Source organism: Mobula birostris, chromosome 2 (assembly GCF_030028105.1).
Source record: "Mobula birostris isolate sMobBir1 chromosome 2, sMobBir1.hap1, whole genome shotgun sequence".
Classification (NCBI taxonomy): Eukaryota; Metazoa; Chordata; class Chondrichthyes; order Myliobatiformes; family Myliobatidae; genus Mobula; species Mobula birostris.
The window spans coordinates 245695526-245713781 of NC_092371.1; the positions used below are offsets into that span (position 1 = coordinate 245695526).

The following is an 18256-nucleotide window of genomic DNA, read 5'->3' on the forward strand; positions in this document are numbered from 1 at the left end:
ATCCAGAACTGGCTTGCCCACAGAAGTGGTTGTAGATGTGTCATATTCTGCATGGAGGTCAGTCACCAGTGGAGTGCCTCAGTGATCTGTTCTGGGACCCTTACTCTTCGTAATTTTTATAAATGACCTGGATGAGGAAGTGGAGGGATCAGTTGGTAAGTTTGCTGATGACACAAAGGTTGGAGGTGTTGTGGATAGTGTGGAGGGCTGTCAGAAGTTACAGCGGGACATTGATAGGATGCAAAACTGGGCTGAGAAGTGGCAGATGGAGTTCAACCCAGATAAGTGTGAAGTGTTTCAATATTGGTAGGTCAAATATGATGGCAGAATATAGTATTAATGGTAAGACCCTTGGCAGTGTGGAGGATCAGAGGGATCTTGAGGTCCGAGTCCTTAGGATTCTCAAAGCAGCTGTGCAGGTTGACTCTGGTTAAGAAGGCATACAGTGCATTAGCCGCCTTCAACTGTGAGACTGTGTTCAAGAGCCAAGAGGTAATGTTACAGCAATATAGGACCCTGGTCAGACCCCACTTGGAGTACTGTGCTCAGTTCTGATCCCCTCACTACAGGAAGGATGTGGAAGCCATAGAAAGGGTGCAGAGGAGGTTTACAAGGATGTTGCCTGGATTGGGGAGCACGCCTTATGAGAATAGGTTGCGTGAACTTGGCCTTTTCTCTTTGGAGCGATGGAGGACGAGAGGTGACCTGATAGAGGTGTATAAGATGATGAGAGGCATTGATCGTGTAGATAGTCAGAGGCTTTTTCCCAGGGTTGAAATGGTTGCCACAAGAGGACACAGGTTTAAGGTGCTTGGAAGTAGGTACAGAGGAGATGTCAGGGGTAAGTTTTTTACCCAGAGAGTGGTGAGTGCGTGGAATGGACTGCCGGCAACGGTGGTGGAGGTGGATACGATGGGGTATTTTAAGAGACTCCTGGACAGGTACGTGGAGCTTAGAAAAATAAAGGGCTATAGGTAAGGCTAGTAATTTCTAATTAGGGACATGTTCAGCACAACTTTGTTGGCTGAAGGGCCTGTATTGTGCTGTAGGTTTTCCTTGTTTCTATGTTAAATGCTAACTTTGCATTTACCTTCTTTAATACAGACTCAACCTGTAAATTAACCTTTTGGGAGTCTTCCATGAGGAGTCCTAAGTCCCTCTGCACCTCTGATGTTTGAACCTTCTCCCCATTTAGATAATAGTCTGCACCATTGTTCCTTTTACCAGGATGCATTATCATACATTTCCCAACAGTGGATTCCATCTGCCACTTATTGCCCATTCTTCCAATTCGTCCTAGTCCTGCTGCAATCACATTGCTTCGTCAGCACTACCTACTCCTCCACCTATCTTTGTATCATCTGCAAACTTTGCCACAAAACCATCAATTCCATTATCTAAATCGTTGACAAACAATGTGAAAAGTTGCGATCCTGTGCTGACTGTTATTAATCAGTCCATCACTATCCAAATGCTTACCTATCCAGTCCCTTGGAACACCTTCCAGTAACTTTCCCACAATTGATGTCAGAATCAGCAGCCTGTAATTTCCTGGTTTCTGCTTATAGCATAATCACACACAGCACATGTAGTTATGATCCATTACATACAGTCACAAAATAATATCAGCACAAGCCCTTGAGCAGCATGGCCTGAAGATTAATATGTTAACATAAAATGTTGTATTTGCTTTTCCAACTATCCTGTTTTCTCGTAGTACATTTATCCATTGCCTGTTGCTCACCCTCTCAGGAGCTGCAGAACAATCATGCACATGTGTTAACAGAGGAGGACCTGAAGCAAGCTGCCATTATTGCAGAAAGTATGATCTCGGTTAAAAAGGACAAGCGAGAGGACAGGAAGAAGAAAGCATTAGGTTGGTTTATGAATCATGAAGTTCATGCATTTATTTTTGTGGATTTACTTTTACCAACTTTCTTTGAAGGCTTTAAAAACTTGAATGAAATCACAATATTTAAAACAACAGAATTAAAATTATAATACCATTTGCCATTCAGCCCATCGAGTGCACTCCACTATTCTATCATGGCTGATATATTATCCTTCTCAGCCCTCAGTCTTCTGCCCTCTCCCTGTATTTTTGACACCCTGACTAATCAAGAACCCATCAATCTCTGCTTAAAGATACCCAGTGATTTGGTCTTCACAGCCGTCAGTAGCAATGAATTCCACAGATTCACAACCCTCTGGCTAGACAAAAGCTTGTTCACCTCTGTTCAAAAGGTATGTCCTTCTGTTCTGAGCCAGTTCTCTCTGGTTCTAGACTTCTCCCACTATAGGAATTAGCTAATTTTTTCATTAAAGACTGCAGTTTAGTATTTTTTGCAAAATTAAAGAAAGTTGCAATCTTGTTCAAAGTCAAAGTAAATTTTATTATCAAAGTACATGGGTGCCACTTATTGCTGTTGGCGCTACATTGTTACAACTCTGGACGTTCCAGAGTTCCGAGTTCAAGTTTGACGTCCTTTGTAAGGAGTCTGTACATCCTCCCTGTGGTATTCATGGGTTTTCCCTGAGTACAATCCAAAGACACCAGATAGGTTGAATGGTCATTGTAAATTGTCCCATGGTTAGCTTGGGGGGTTGCTGGGACGATGTGTCTTGAAGGGCCGGAAGGATCGACTTCGCCTAGTATTGTTAAATACAATGTACTACTCTGATGGGTGGCAGAGTGGAGCCACGTCTCTACCAAAAGAGGTGTAGGGTGCTCCTTCCTTCTACTAGCCTGCAAGTCACCGTTGGGCAGGGTGTAGACAGCTGCTTAGCCCCCCCCCCCCCCCGCCCCCGGTCAGGGTCATGTGAACCCATGGAAGCAGGTGGTGGATGTTTGTATAAGCAACTGGTACGTGTCACAAGTCCTGGTCATGTCAGGCAATCTGAGGAGTATTGATAATTTTGGGGTCACCTGTCTTGTAAAGACACTGCCCAGAAGCAGGCAATGCCCAACCACGTCTGTAGAAAAATTTGCCAAGAACAATCATGGTTATGGAAAGATAATTCCATATCTCTGTCATATGGAGATAATTAGGCACATGATGATTCTACCCTGAAATTCATTTTCTTGCAGGCATTCAAAAGGTAACCAATTTTCCCTTGGTTTGCAATATTGCAGTGATGGAATCCCCAGAGCACCAAGAATGGGGTTGGCTATAATGCAAAACTTCTTACCAGCTACCAAACTGGCAGAGATTTTCTGGTCAAAATAATTGAAGTGAAAGGGATTCATGTGTACGTATGTGTAAGTGATGGAGCAACTTTGAGTAGAGGTCAGCATAGTAGTGAAAGAAGATTATTCTAAAGCTGTTGCTCGAGTTTGGGTCCATTGCAATTAACTTCATACAAGAAGTATTATAACGTTGTGCGGGTTCTTGGATTAATGGAGGTTAAAAGGATGTCTGATGACGCATACAAGGTCATCAGTTGTGTGGGTGAGGTAAACAGCATTATGCTGTTACAGGAAATATGGAGAAAAGATCTATTTATGCAGAGAGATTTATAATATGGTAATGGAACTGATATAGAACTGATATAGCCAGCATAGAATTAATGCATTTATAATATTTATTATAAATGTTATATGCAATAATTAAAATATAATTTATTTAATTGAATATTAAATGACTAACTATTAATATATTATAAATCTTGTATTTAAATTTTATATTCTTTATATAGGAATACTGTGTATATAATGTTAAAGAATTTGTAATGGGGGAATGGAACTAGAAGTACGAGAAGCTGGCATAGATTCAATGGGTCTTTTCTGTGCTATTACAATTAGAAGCACTAATTGCTGAAAGCAGCTAAATGGCACTGAGACAACTTTCAGGCTTTTCTATTAGAGCAGGGGTCCCCAACCTTTTTTGCACTGCAGACCGGTTTAACATTGACAATATTCTTGCAGACTGGCTGACCCGGGGGGTGGGGGGGGAGGGTGGGTGTTCAAGTAGGGTTAAACTCACCTCAACATATCTTTTACAGTTAGAGTTGCCAACTTTCTCACTCCCAAATAAGGGACAAAAGTAGCAGTCAAATCCCAGGACACTTTACCCCAGGAAAGACTACAATGACCATGAAGCCTTGCGCGGGAACCTGTGTGCACGTGCATGACGTGCGCGTGCGCGTACGTGCCGATTTTTCTCCCCACAAATCGGTTTTGCCTTCATCTTCCCAACTACATTGTACATACATTATTTCTACTTTATATAGGCTGTGTATTTATCATATCATTCCTGCTGTTACTATATGTTAGTGTTACTTATTTTCGGTTTTGTGTGTTATTTGGTATGATTTGTTAGGTTATTTTTTGGGTCTGGGAACGCTCAAAAATTTTTCCCATATAAATTAATGGTAATTGCTTCTTCACTTCGCGCCATTTCGGCACGAAAGGTTTCATAGGAACGCTCTACCTTAGCGGGGGAAACACGGGACAAGGGCGGTCCTCGTATGGGACAAACCAATTTAGCTCAATATACGGGATGTCCCGGCAAATACCGGACAGTTGGCAACCCTATGTTCAAGTTCAACAGTGCATGACAGGGAATGAGGAAAGGTGCATCTGACTCATATCGTTTCCCCGCGGCCCGGTGGTTGGGGACCACTGTATTAGAGTATATTGCTTCAGATTGTCTTTTCAGTTCAGGGTGTAGTCAGTCAATCCTCGTTTTCCCTGCTTTCATTCTTTCTATGTATTTGGTTTGACTTTGAACTCATCCTTTCTAGATTACAGTTCCAAATCAATAGAAGATGGCTTTAGTTTGTTAAATGTGCTGCATTGTTAGCCGTTGTTGTTTTCAGCACACCACACAATCTACCTCATTATGATCTTGCACTTTTCAGTAGCTCTTGCACTTTATTCTGTATTGTTGTTTTACCTTATTCTAGCTCAATGCACTATGTAATAATTGGATGGCGGGGTGGAGATACATCTCCACCAAAGGAGGTGTAAGGCATTCCTTCTCTCTGCTAGCCTGCAAGGTGTAGCACCTACTTAGCCCCCGATCAGGATCATGTGAAGCCATGGTAGCAGGTGGTGGATGGTTGTATGAGCAGCTGATGTATATCATAGGTCCTGGTTATGTGACCATTGATGCCAGGCAGACAATTTCTGAAAGTATTGATAATGGCTGCGGTCACCCGTCTTGTAGAGACATTGCCCGGAAGAAGGCAATGGCAAGCCACTTCTGTGGAAAAAATTGTCAAAAACAATCATGGTCACATGATCGCCCACATCATATGACAGGGCACATAATGATCATCATGATGATGAATCAATATGTAAGACATGGTTTTCATGGTATCTTGGTACATGTGACAATAATAAACCAATTCCAGAAAGAGAACTTCATTGCAATTGACCCATTGTAATCAGCCTGCAGATTTCCAGTTTGAATCAACATGAGGATGCTGTTGTAATATGGAACATTACCTAGAAGGAGTAGTTTAAGCCTACTTGAATTCATATTATCCCTAAAAACGGAGAAGAAAATCCCACTTTAAGAGCTGATCCGATATTTGCATTTCATGTGTCCTCCACTAGATGGCAGTGGAAGCACCCGAGCAGGAGGCGGTGGCAATGCAAGAGAAATCAGGACCAAAAAGAGCAAGAAGAGAGGAAAGAAAGATGAAGATAGTGATGAAGAGACCCAAAGCACAGGTGTGTGTGAGGACTAATTATTGGTAATTTTTTTTGATTATTAGTGAATTAGAACCTGTAAATTTGTTGCAGTCGTACATGACGTTAGTGACGCTAAATTTGGAGTATTGTGTGCCGTTTCCGTCACCTATCCACAGGAACAATATCAATAAACTTAAAATTTATGAGTAAGTTGCCAGGAATTGAGGACTTGGATTAAACAGAAAGGTTGAATGAGTTAGGACTTGATTGCATGGAGCATAGGAGAATGAGGGGAGAATTGATAAGAGTTATACAAAATTATAGATAGGGTTAATGCAAGCAAGCTTTTTCCTCTGAGGGACAAGAACCAGAGGTCACAGGTTAAGGGTGAAAGGCAAGATATTTAAAGGGAACATCTTCACCCAGAGGGTGGTGAGAGTGTGGCAATCACATTCATTCAGAGGGTGCCAGAGGAAGTGGGGATGTGGGGTCAAATTCAACATTAAGGGAAATTTGGGAATGTACATGAATAGAAGGCAGAATAACCGTTTGGTATGGACTAGATGGTCCGAAGGGTCTGTTCCTGTACTGTAATCCTCTATGAGTAAATACAATACTCAAAGTGTTATATCTCAATGCATGGAGTGTAAGAAGTAAGGTGGATGATCTTGTTGCACTTCTACAGATTGTCAGGTATGATGATGTGGCCATCACTGAATTGTGGCTGAAGGATGGTTGTAGTTGGGAGCTGAATGTCCAAGGTTTCAGGTTGTATCAGAGGGATAGGAAGGTTGGCAGAGGGGGTGGCGTGGCTCTGCTAGTAAAGAATGGCATCAAATCAGAAGAAAGAAGTGATGTAGATGTTGAATCTTCGTGGGTTGAGTTAAGAAATTGCAAGGTTAATAGGATCCTAATGGCAGTTATGTACAGACCTCCCAACAGTATCTGGGATGTGGACAACACATTACAATATGAAATAGAAAAGGCGAGTCAAAAGGGCAATGTAATGGTAGTCATGGGAGATTTCAACATGCAAGTCGATTGGGAAAATCAGGTTAGTAATGGATCTCAAGAGAGTGAGTTTGTAGAATGTCTACGATTTGACTTTTTAGAGTGGTTTGTCATTTAGCCTAATAGGGAATCAGCTACAAACAGGAGAAAATCTGCAGATGCTGGAAATTCAGTGAACACACAGAATGCTGGAGGAACTCAGCAGACCAGGCAGTACCTTTGGAAAAGAGTACAGTCAATGTTTCAGGCTGAAACCCTTCAGCAGTCCTGCCGAATGATCTTGGCCTGAAATGTCAACTCTACTCTTTTCCTCTAGGGAATCAGCTACACTGAAATGGGTGTTATGTAATCAGCTGGAGGTGAATAGGGAGTTTAAGGTGTAAGAACCCTTAGGAGGCAGTGATCACAATATGATTGAGTTTAACTTGAAATTTAATAGGGAGAAAGTAAAGTCTGATATAGCAGTATTTCAGTGGAATAAAGGAAATTATAGTGCTATGAGAAAAGAGTTGGCTAAAGTAAATTAGAAGGAGATGCTGGCAGAGATGACAGCAGAGCAGCAATGGCATGTCTTTCTGGGAGAAATGAGGAAAGTGCAAGATAGATGTATTCCAAAAACAAACAAATACTCAAATGGCAAAATATTACAACTATGGCTCACAAGGGAAATTAAAACTAATGTAAAGGCAAAAGAGGGCATACAACAAAGCAAAAATTAATGGGAAGATAGAAAATTGGGAAGGTTTAAAAACCCTATGGAGAGCAACTAAAAGAATCATTAGAAGAGAAAAGATGAAATATGAAAGCAAGTTAGCAAGCAATATCAAAGTGGATGGTAAAAGCTTGTTCAAGTATGTAAAAGAGAGGTGAGAGTGGATATAGGACTGCTAGAAAATGAGGCAGGAGAAATAATAATAGGGGCCAAGGAGATGGCAGATGAACTAAATGAGTATTTTACATCAGTCTTCTCTGTGCAAGAAACTAGCAGTGTGCCAGATGTTGAAGGGTGTGAGGGAAGAGAAATGAGTGCAGTTACTATTTCAAGGGAGAAGGTGCTCAAAAAGCCGAAAGACCTAAGGATACGTGAGTCACCCGGACCAGAACTGTACCCTAGGGTTCGGAAAGAGGTAGTGGTAGAGATTATGGAGGCTTTAGTAATGATCTTTCAAAAATCATTGGACTCTGGCATGGTGCCGGAGGACTGGAAAGTTGCAAATGTCACTCCACTCTTTCAGAAAGGAGGAAGACAGCAGAAAGGAAATTATAGACCAGTTAGCCTCACCTCAGTGGTTGGGAAAATGCTAGTGTCAATTGTCAAGGATGAGGTTATGGTGTATTTGGTGACACTGGACAAGATAGGTCAAAGTCAGCATGGTTTTCTTAAGGGAAAATCGACGAATCGGTTGGAATTCTTTGGGAGATTACACATAGGATAGATAAAGAGGATGCAGTAGATGTATATTTAGATTTTCAGAAGGCATTTGACTAGGTGCCACACATAAAGCTGCTTACCAAGTTAAGAGCCCATGGCATTAGGATAGTTGCTGCCATGATTGGAGCATTGGGTGATTGGTAGGAGGCAGTGAGTGAGAATAAAAGGATCCTTGTCAGTTTGGCTGCTAGTGACTAGTGGTATTTTGCAGGGGTCAGTGTTGGGACCTCTTCTTTTATGCTGTATATGAATGATTTAGATGATGGAATAGATGGCATTGTTGCCAAGTTTGAGATGATAGGAAGATTGCTGGAGGGGCAGGTAGTGTTGAAAAAACAGGAAGGGCTACAGAAGGACTTGGACAGATTAAGAGAATGGGCAAGAGAGTGGCAAATGAAATACAATGTTGGAAAATGCATGGTCATGCACTTTGGTAGTAGAAGTAAATGTGCAGACTATTTTCTAAACGATAAGAAAATCCAAAACTCTGTGATGCAAAGAGACTTGGGAATTCTTGTGCGGAACACCCTTAAGATTAACTTGCAGGTTGAGTCAGTGGTGTGGAAGGCAAATGCAGTGTTAGCATTCGATTCAAGAGGGCTTGAATACAAGAGCATAGATGTGATGCTGAGACTTTATAAGGCACTGGTGAGGCCTGACCTTGAGTACTGTAAACAGTTTTGGGCTCTCATCTAGGAAAAGATGTGCTGGCATTGGAGCGGATTTCAGAGGAGGTTCACAAGGATGAATCCGGGAATGAAACGGTTATCATACAAGGAAAGTTTGATAGTTCTAGGTCTGTACTCGCTGGAATTTAGAAAGGTGAGGGGGATCTCACTGAAACCTTTCGAATGTTGGAAGGCCTAGACAGAGTAGGTGTGGAAAGGATGTTTCCCATGGTGGGGGAGTCTAGGACAAGAGGGCACAGCCCTAGGATGGAGGGGTGTCCATTTAAAAGAGAGATGCGGAGAAATTTCTTTAGCCAGAGGGTGGTGAATTTGTGGAATTTATCACCACAGGCAGCTGTGGAGGCCAGGTTGTTGGGTGTATTAAGGCAGAGCTTGATAGGTTCTTGATTTGGACATGGCATCAAAGGATCAGGGAGATGTGGGGCTGAGGAGAGGAGAAGGATTAGCCATGATTAAATGGTGGAGCAGAGTCGAGTGGCCAAATGGCCTAATTCTGCTCCTATGTCTTATGGAGTTGTATAGCAATGATTAGGTGTTGAACTTGCACTGATGTTTTAGATTTTTTTGTTCTTGACTTTCCAGGTAAACACAAGCCAAAGGAAGTACTTTTCTTGCCGAAAGAAGAAATTGAAAGCATTTTAAGGAGTTACAACGAGGAGTGTCCTGAGGAAATGATAAGTGAACTCGCTGAACATTTGATCAGGTAGAAGTTTAACAGATGGATAAGTATAATCTGGACAAAGTGTCCACTCACTCTCAAAAATAACCAGATTGATAATTGTTCCAATGAATTGCTCACTCTCAAAAATAACCAGATTGATAATTGTTCCAATGAATTGCAGACAAGAGTCTGAAGGGAAATCAGTGTCATTTGAAAATTGAGATGGAATTTGTGGTGTCTACAAACATGCTGGAAATCTCAAGTAACACATGCACAATGCTGGAGGAACTCAGAGGTCAAGAAAAGAATAAATAGGACTGATGAAGAGTCTCGGCCCAAAACATCGACTGGTTATTCTTTCCCATCAATGCTGAGGTCTTCTTGCATTTTGTTCTGTTTTGTTGTGGTGTCTATGATGCTTAATTGCCTCACAAAGTTTGAGTCTTGATATCAATCAAACAATTTTGAATAGTCATTCAGCAAGTACCCACAGTCTGAAATCAGAGCCAATGCTCTGGCTTATCAGCTAAACGAAAGAAAGATTAGCTTTATTAGTCGTATGTATACCAGAACATACAGTGAAATGCGTCATTGTTGCGTCAACCACCAACACAGTCCGAGGATTGTGCTGGGGACAGTCCGCAAGTGTTGCCATGCTTCCAACACTAACATAGCACGCCCACGTCTCTCCATTCCTAACCTGTACATTTTGCAATGTGGGAGGAAACCTATGCGGTCACGGGAAAAACGTACAAACAGGTTGAGAATTGAACCCTGATTGGTGTTCGCTGGCATGTAAAGCGTTGCAACTGTTATGCTACTGTGCCGTCCCTATCTCTTTTAGGATGTCTCTCATGTCCTTTTACAGGTAACATACTGTTTCCTCTGCAACATGCTATACTGTTAAACCCATCCATTAAGCTCCAGACAACTACACATGGTAGAAGAATGTGTACGCTGTAATAAGTATTTTAAAACGGTTGAGAAACAATACAAATTAGATTAGAAAATTTAAACAGTAAGTGACACCAGGAGGCACAGATATTGTAGCTACTTGGCCACAATAACAATCCTACGGCTAACCCAGAGCGCTGCCGTAGGTTAAGCATGTCAGTCACGAGGAGAGAGTTGAAAGACTAGGTTTGTTTTCTTTGGAGGATGGATAGCTGGAAGGAGCCTTAACAGAACATAGAATACTAGAGCACAGTACAAGTCTTTGATCTATGACCTTGTGCTGAACTTTTAACCTACTCTACGATCAGTCAGACCCTTCCCTCCCACAGTCCTTAATTTTTCTGTCATCCATGTGTCTATCTAAGAATTTTTAAAATGTTCCTAATGTATTTGCCTCTCCCACCACCTTGGGCAGCATGTTTCATGCACCTACCACTCTCTGTGTTTAAAAAGAAACTACTTCTAACATACTTTCCTCCATTCGCCTTCAAGTTATCCTCCTCATATTAGCCGTTTCCACCCTGGGAGAATGTCTGTGGCTGCCCACTCGATCTACGCCTATCATTTCGTACATCTTATCAAGTCACTGCTCATCCTCCTTTACTCCAAAGAGAAAACCCCTTGCTTGTTCAGCCTATCCTTGTAAGACATGCTCGCTAAGCCTAGCGGCGTCCTGGTGAATCTCCCCTGAACCCTCTAAAGCTTATATGTCCTTCCTATAGCGAGGCATCCAAAACTGAACACGTTATGGTCTACCCAGCGTCTTATAGAGCTGCAACATTACCTCATACCTCTTGAACTCAATCCCCCAGTCAGTGGCCAGCACACCATACATCTTCTTAACAGCCCTTTCAACTTGCGTGGGAACATTGAGGGATCTGTATTGAGGTATGCAAAATTATATTTAAAAAGTAGCACGGGCATTTGCTGAGAGACCAAAACTATCAAAGCTCAAGCTTTGAGAGACAGTTAAACCTTCGAGACACCACAATTTCTGTGTATGGGTATTATTTCCTAATAGCAGAAATGTATGTACAACCGGCTCAGGTTCAGAGTAACAGGTGGGAAATTTAAAGAGGATTTAATTTAACTTAATATCGAGATACAGCACAGCAGCAGGCCCCATCTAGCCCAATGAGCCCTCACTGCCCAGTTACATACACATGACCAGTTAACTTACTAACCTGTATTTAAAACCAGAGCACCCAGAAGTAACACATGTGGTCGCAAGTATTTGAGGACTTTTTCTCCTTCCGAGTGGTGGAAGCTGTATCACATTACCCTAAGGAGGCGATGGGAGGCAGGTGCCACGGTAGCATAGCAATGAGTGTGACACTATTACGGCTTGTGTCGTTAGTCAATTCCAGTGCCATCTGTAAGAAGTTTGTACACATTCCTCTGAACATGTTGTTTTCCTCTGGGTGCTCCAGTTCCCTCCCACAGTCCAAAGACATGCTGGTTTGTAGATTAATTGGTCATTGTAAGTTGTTCTATATTTAGGCTAGGGTTAAACTGGTGTGTTACTGGGCCGGAAGGGCCTGTTCTGCACTGTCTTTCGATAAATAAAATATTCTCACAACATGTAGGAATCCTTTAGCAGTGCCATGGCACGGAAGCCGGCATGGTCCTGGAAAGGGGAAACAGTATGAACAACAGCGTGAAGGGGGTCTTCCCCACAGGCAGTGATCCGATTAAAGACGGATGGAAGACGCTCATCGCCCACGCCATATGATATGGCGCATACTGATGATGTTGATGAGATAATAACCAACAGGTAAAATGAAAAAGCCTCTTTCTGTGCTGGATGACTTATGGATCATGTTGAAGTGTCACGTGTCAGAAATCTAAACCTGCCAAGGCTAGCTGCTGAGCCAAAGGCTCATGCATCCCGGGTGTTCAGTGGCAGTCAGCAAGTCGCAAAAAAGGGAGGGAGATCTGCGTATTCCCTCTGCAGCTTGTTTTACAACTTTTAAAGCTACTGGATTCAAACATCAGAAGTGCTTCACATCATTACCAGAAGCGATTTGATTCTAAGCCACATTAAGACGTTAATAGAAAAATGGAGAGCTGTTTATTTTATTGAGAAATACAGCAAGCAATAGGCCCTTCCAGCCCTTCAAGTCCACACCGCCTAGCAATCCCCCGATTTAATATTTGCTAATCACAGAACAATTTACAATAACCAATTAACCTGCTAACCAGTATGTGAGGCCTCACGTACTGGTATTGTGAACAGTTTTGGGCTCCTCATCTAAGAAAAGACGTGCTAGCATTGGAGAGGATTCTGAGAAGGTTCATAAGGATGATTCCAGGAATGAAAGGGTTATCATACGAGGAATGTTTGATAGCTCTGGGCCCGTACTTGCTTGAATTTAGAAGGATGAGTGGGCATCTCATTGAAACCTTTCGAATGTTGAAAGACTTCAACAGGGTAGATGTGGAAAGGATGTTTCCCATGGTGGGGGAGACTTGGACAGGAGGACACAGCCTCAGGATAGAGGGGCGTCCATTTAAAACATAGATGCAGAGAAATTTCTTTAGCCAGAGGGTGGTGAATTTATGGATTTTGTTACCACAGACAGCTGTGGAGGCCAGGTCTTTGGGTGTATTTAAGGCAGAGCTTGATAGGTTCTTGATTGGACATGGCAACAAAGGTTACAGGGAGAAGGCTGCAGAGTGGGACTGAGGAGGGGAAAGAAGGATCGACCATGATTGAATTGTGGAGCAGACTGGATGTGCCAAGTGGCCTAATTCTGCTATGTCTTATAGTCTTTTGACCTGAGCTCTGAGCTGTAATAGCGTTGTGCTAACTACTATGCTACTGTGGCTATGTCGGAGGGAAGGGTTATGTTGACTTTAGAGTGGGATGAAAGATTGGAACAACATTGTGGGCTAAAGGGCCTGTACTATGTTCTGTGTTCTGACATTACAGTATGAATGGTGAAATATTTAGTTTTATGAAGAGGAGAGAGATACAGAGGGATAATAATAGCAAAGGAATAAAATATGAATTCCTAGTTACTCAGATAGAAATACCTATGATCTCCGAGCCTGTTTTTCTGTCTGGATGATTTGGAAATCACAACAGTGATTTTAATCATTAGGCATCCATTAGTCTTGCGAGACCATGGATCTGTGCCTGGAAAGTCTTCACTCTCCAGGGCGCAGGCCTGGGCAAGGTTGTGTGGAAGACTGGCTGTTGCCCATGCTGCAAGTCACCCCTCTCCACGACACCAATGTTGTCCAAGGGAAGGGCATTGGGACCCATACAGCTTGGCACCAGTATCGTCGCAGAGCAATGTGTGATTAAGTGCCTTGCTCAAAGACACAACACGCTGCCTCTGCTGGGGCTCAAACTCACGACCTTCAGATCGCTAGTTGAACACCTTAACCACTTGGCCACGTGCCCACATTTTAATCATTGTTAGACACACAAAATGCTGAAGGAACTCAGCAGGTCAGGCAATATCTATTGAGAGGAATAAACAGTCAAAGTTTTGGGCTGATTGACTTCACCAGAGCTGGAAAGAAAGGAGGCAGAAGCCAGAATAAGACAGTGGAGGGAGGGGAAGAAGTACATGCTGACAGGTGATATGTGAAGCCAGCTGAGGGGGAAGGTGGATGAGGGTCTCAGCCCAAAGTGTCAACTATTGTAAACATCTATGGAGAAGAAAGATGAAAGTAAATTTATTATCAAGATACATACAGTACTGTGGAAAAGTGTTAAGCATGCACATATATATATATATATATACATTCATTTCTGTATCTGTAATTATAGTTATTACATGTAATTATAGTTATTACAGGAACGTCTGCGCTGAGTATGGATTGGACTCTTCCCCAGTCCAAATGGGAAACTCCCGAGAAGGTAGTGGAGAATGACAGAGCTGAGATCCCGTGGGGCTTTGAAATACAGATGGTAAACAGGTACTGGCCACCAACCAGACATAGTAATACAGGACAAAGGACAGGAGGAAGCAATAGTAATATAGATGTGGCAATCCAGAATGACAGTAACATCAGGAAGAAAGAATATGAGAAGCTGGAGAAATACCAGGTTGAAAGAACAGATAGAAAGGATGTGGAAGGTTAAAGCCAGAGTAATCCCGGTGGTGACAGGAACACTTGGAGGTGTGACACCTGAACTGGGAGAGTAACTTCTACAAACCCCGGGAACAACATCTGAGATCTCGGTCCAGAAGAGCGCACTGCTAGGACCAGAGATTGAGAGGGAAAAATACACATACCACCCATAAGGGGTGAGAAAATTTTTTTTATATATATAATACTTTTGCACAATACTGTATATTATCTCTTTCTAGTTACCAAATGACACATTACTGCTCAGTTAATGCAAAGCTACGTATTCTTATTTCTGTTTCCTAACCACCTTCCTGTTTTAATCAATTATGCAGTACTGTACAAAAGTCTTGGGTACTCTAGCTATATATATTTAAGACTCTTGCACAGTACTGTAAATATCACCGTATACTACCCTGAGAATAACTTTCTTGTGGGCATTCATACAGAACAGAAAGAAACGCAATAGAATCAACAAAAAACTGCATATGACCCGACTTGCTCCAGCGTTTGTTACTCTGATTTCCAGCATCTGCAGAATCTCTTGTGATTTAACATTGTTTAATATATGGGTAATGTATTGACAGACTTATTACTTGTGTTATCTATATTGGTTTGAATAATGAAATATAATTGCACCCTGAATGAAAATATATATATTCCAAAAACAGATGCTGTGTTCTTGTGGACTGATAGTTATTGTTCATTTCGTTAACAGACCTTTAAACAAGAGCTATCAGGAAGTGTTACACACGGTGTTCACATCCACTGCCTCCTCCATCTCAGGGGCAAGTCGGAAAAAGACGGTGAAAGAACTGCAGGAGGAGGTCTCGCAGTTCCACAACAACATAAAGTTGTTTGAGAAGGGAGCCAAGCTCTTTACAGGTAAAATCTCTCTACGTGAACACAGGATTTGTACTTCCTCAAATCAGTGAGGTGTTCCCAAGGAAGTGTTATTGAACCAGTTTACACAATACTAAAATCCACTGAGGTCTTGTGAGTTACGTGTGATGCAACAGCATAGTATTAGACCATGCAAGCTGGATTGTCTTCTATCTACGCAGCATGATGGTGATCAAAGAAGAAAGGACTAAGATTAGTTCTGATGCAATATCAAAGTGGATAGTAAAAGCTTTTTCAAGTATGTAAAAAAAAATAACAGAGATGAGAATGGATAGAGGACCGCTAGAAAATGAGGCTGGAGAAATAATAACTGGGGGGGGGGGGGGGTCAAGGAGATGGTAGATGAACTAGATGAGTATTTTGCTTCATTCTTCGCCGTGGAAGACACTAGCAGTGTGCCAGATGTTGAAGACTGTGAGGAAAGAAATGTGAGTGCAGTTACTATTACAAGGGAGAAGGTGCTCAAAAAGCTGAAAGACCTAAGGTCACCCGGGCCAGATAACTGTACCCTGGGGTTCTGAAAGAGGTAGCAATAGAGATTGTGGAGGCAATAGTAACGATCTTTCAAAAATCATTGGACTCTGGCATGGTGCCAGGGGACTGGAAGATTGCAAATGTCGCTCCACTCTTTAAGAAAGGAGGAAGGCAGCAGAAAGGAAATTATAGACCAGTTAGCCTGACCTCAGTGGTTGGAAGGATGTTGGAATCAATTATTAAGGATGAGGTGATGGGGTACTTGCTGACACAAGACAAGATAGGAGAGGAAGGCAAATGCAATGTTAGCATTCATTTCAAGAGGTCCAGAATACAAGAGCAGGGATGTGATGCTGAGGGTTTATAAGGCACTGGTGAGGCTTCACCTTGAGTACTGTGAACAGTTTTGGGCCCCTCATCTTACAAAAGATATGCTGGCATTGGAGAGGATTCAGATGAGGTTCACAAGGCTGATTCCAGGAATGAAAGGATTATCATATGACAAATGTTTGATAGCTCTGGGTTTGTACTCGTTGGAATTTAGAAGGATGAGGGGGGATCTCATTGAAACCTTTCGATGTTGAAAGGCCTAGACAGAGTAGATGCAGAAAGGATGTTTTCCATGGTGGGGGAGTCTAGGACAAGAGAGCACAACCTCAGGATGCGGGGACACCCATTCAGAATAGAGATGCGGAGAAATTTCTTCAGCTAAAGGGTAGTGAATTTGTGGAACTTGTTGCCACATGCAGCTGCGGAGACCAGGTCACTGGGTGTATTTACGGCAGGGCTTGATAGGTTCTTGACTGGACATGACATCAAAGGTTACAGAGAGAAGGCTGGTGAGTGGGGCTGAGGAGGAGAAAAAAAAGATCAGCCATGGTTGAATAGTGGAGCAAACTTGATGGGCCAGATGGCCGAATTCTGCTCCTTTGTCTTATGGTCTTTTGACTCTGGGAGGAATTCTGCTTCTATGTTTTATGGTCTATCAAAACCACAGTTTTAAAGGTATTGAATATTTATTTATTCAGCAATACTGTATGGAGTAGGGCCTTGCAGTCCGTCGAGCCACGCCACCCCAGCAACCCCTGACCATCCCAATTCACCCTAATCTAATCACAGGACAATTTACAATGACCGGTTAATCTACTGCTATGCCTTTGGACAGTGGGAAGAAACCAGAGCACCCAGGGAAAATTCACACATTCCATGTTGAGAACGTACAAACTCCTTACAGACAGTGCCTGAATTGAACTCTGAACTCCAGAATGCCCCAAGCTGTATAATGTCTCACTAATCACTACGCTACTGTAGCACCCGGCTCCCTTTCAGCATCTAAGTGCAGTGGAATAAAAGCAATCCTTAAGAAGTTGCTGTCAAGGTGCAACTAACCTTTTATGTTCAGAATTGTTATGTCAAATCTGCGCAATAATTCTCTGTGCTATCTTCCCTCAGCACTTACCAAGGTCAGTATATCTCACCTGAAGAGCAGAGCAGTGCTCAGAGCTAAACATGAGATTCCAAATAGACTCGTGCTCTGGTACACACTCTGAACAGGAGCACTTGCTTTCTCTTTCCTCTTGATGGAAAGATGTGCTTAAGCTGAAAATTAGCTTAGTGGTATTACAGTGCCAGTGACACAGATTCAGTTGCCGCCACCGTTTGTAAGGAGTTTATTGATCCTCCACATGTCCACGTGGGTTTTCTCCCACATTCCAAAGGTGTACAGGTCAGTAGGTTAATTGGTCACACGGGTATGACTAGGTGGCGTGGGTTCATTAGGCCTGTTTCTGTGCTGTATCTCTAAGAATGAATAGGAAAAGAAAATCATGTACTTTGGAAAGTTAAACTTAAGCACAGGGTACAAGTTTAATGGCAGGATTCTTAGCAGTGTGGAGGAACTGAGGGATCTTGGGGTCCAGGTACAACGATCCCTCAAAGTTGCCACACAAGTTGACTGGGTGGTTGAGAAGGTGTATAGTGTGTTGGCCTTCAGTGGTGATGGAATTGATGGCTTTGTGGCAAAGTTTGCAGATGATACAAAGATAGGTTGAAGGGTAGGTAGTACTGACGAAAGAATGCGATTGCAGCAGGTCGTAGAGGAATTGGAAGAATGGGCAAAAAAGTGGCAGATGAATACACTGTTGGGAAATGTATGATAATGCATTTTGGTAAAAGGAACAAAAGTGCAGACTGTTATCTAAACGGGGAGAAAATTCAAACATCAGAGGTGCAGAGGGACTCGGGAGTCCTCATGCAAGACTCCCAGAAGGTTAATTTACAGGTTGAATCTGTGGTGAAGAAGGCAAATTTGCCAAAACCAATTGCAACTCTAGCTATATCCCTTTCTGTTAAAAGGTCATTGACATGAAATATTATTTTTGTTCCTTTCTATATGACTATTACCTGACCAT

The 18256-nt window shown here is 42.4% G+C and overlaps 1 protein-coding gene across 1 annotated transcript in view; it reads left to right on the plus strand.

Annotated features, from left to right (window-relative positions):
- The window catches only part of ufl1 (UFM1-specific ligase 1), a 111069-nt gene that overhangs the window by 72783 nt on the left and 20030 nt on the right, over positions 1-18256 (plus strand). The window contains exons 11-14 of the mRNA XM_072251669.1: positions 1753-1876; positions 5561-5677; positions 9353-9473; positions 15187-15353. Coding sequence (XP_072107770.1) covers positions 1753-1876; positions 5561-5677; positions 9353-9473; positions 15187-15353 — 529 coding nt within the window. The remainder of the gene's footprint in view (positions 1-1752; positions 1877-5560; positions 5678-9352; positions 9474-15186; positions 15354-18256) is intronic.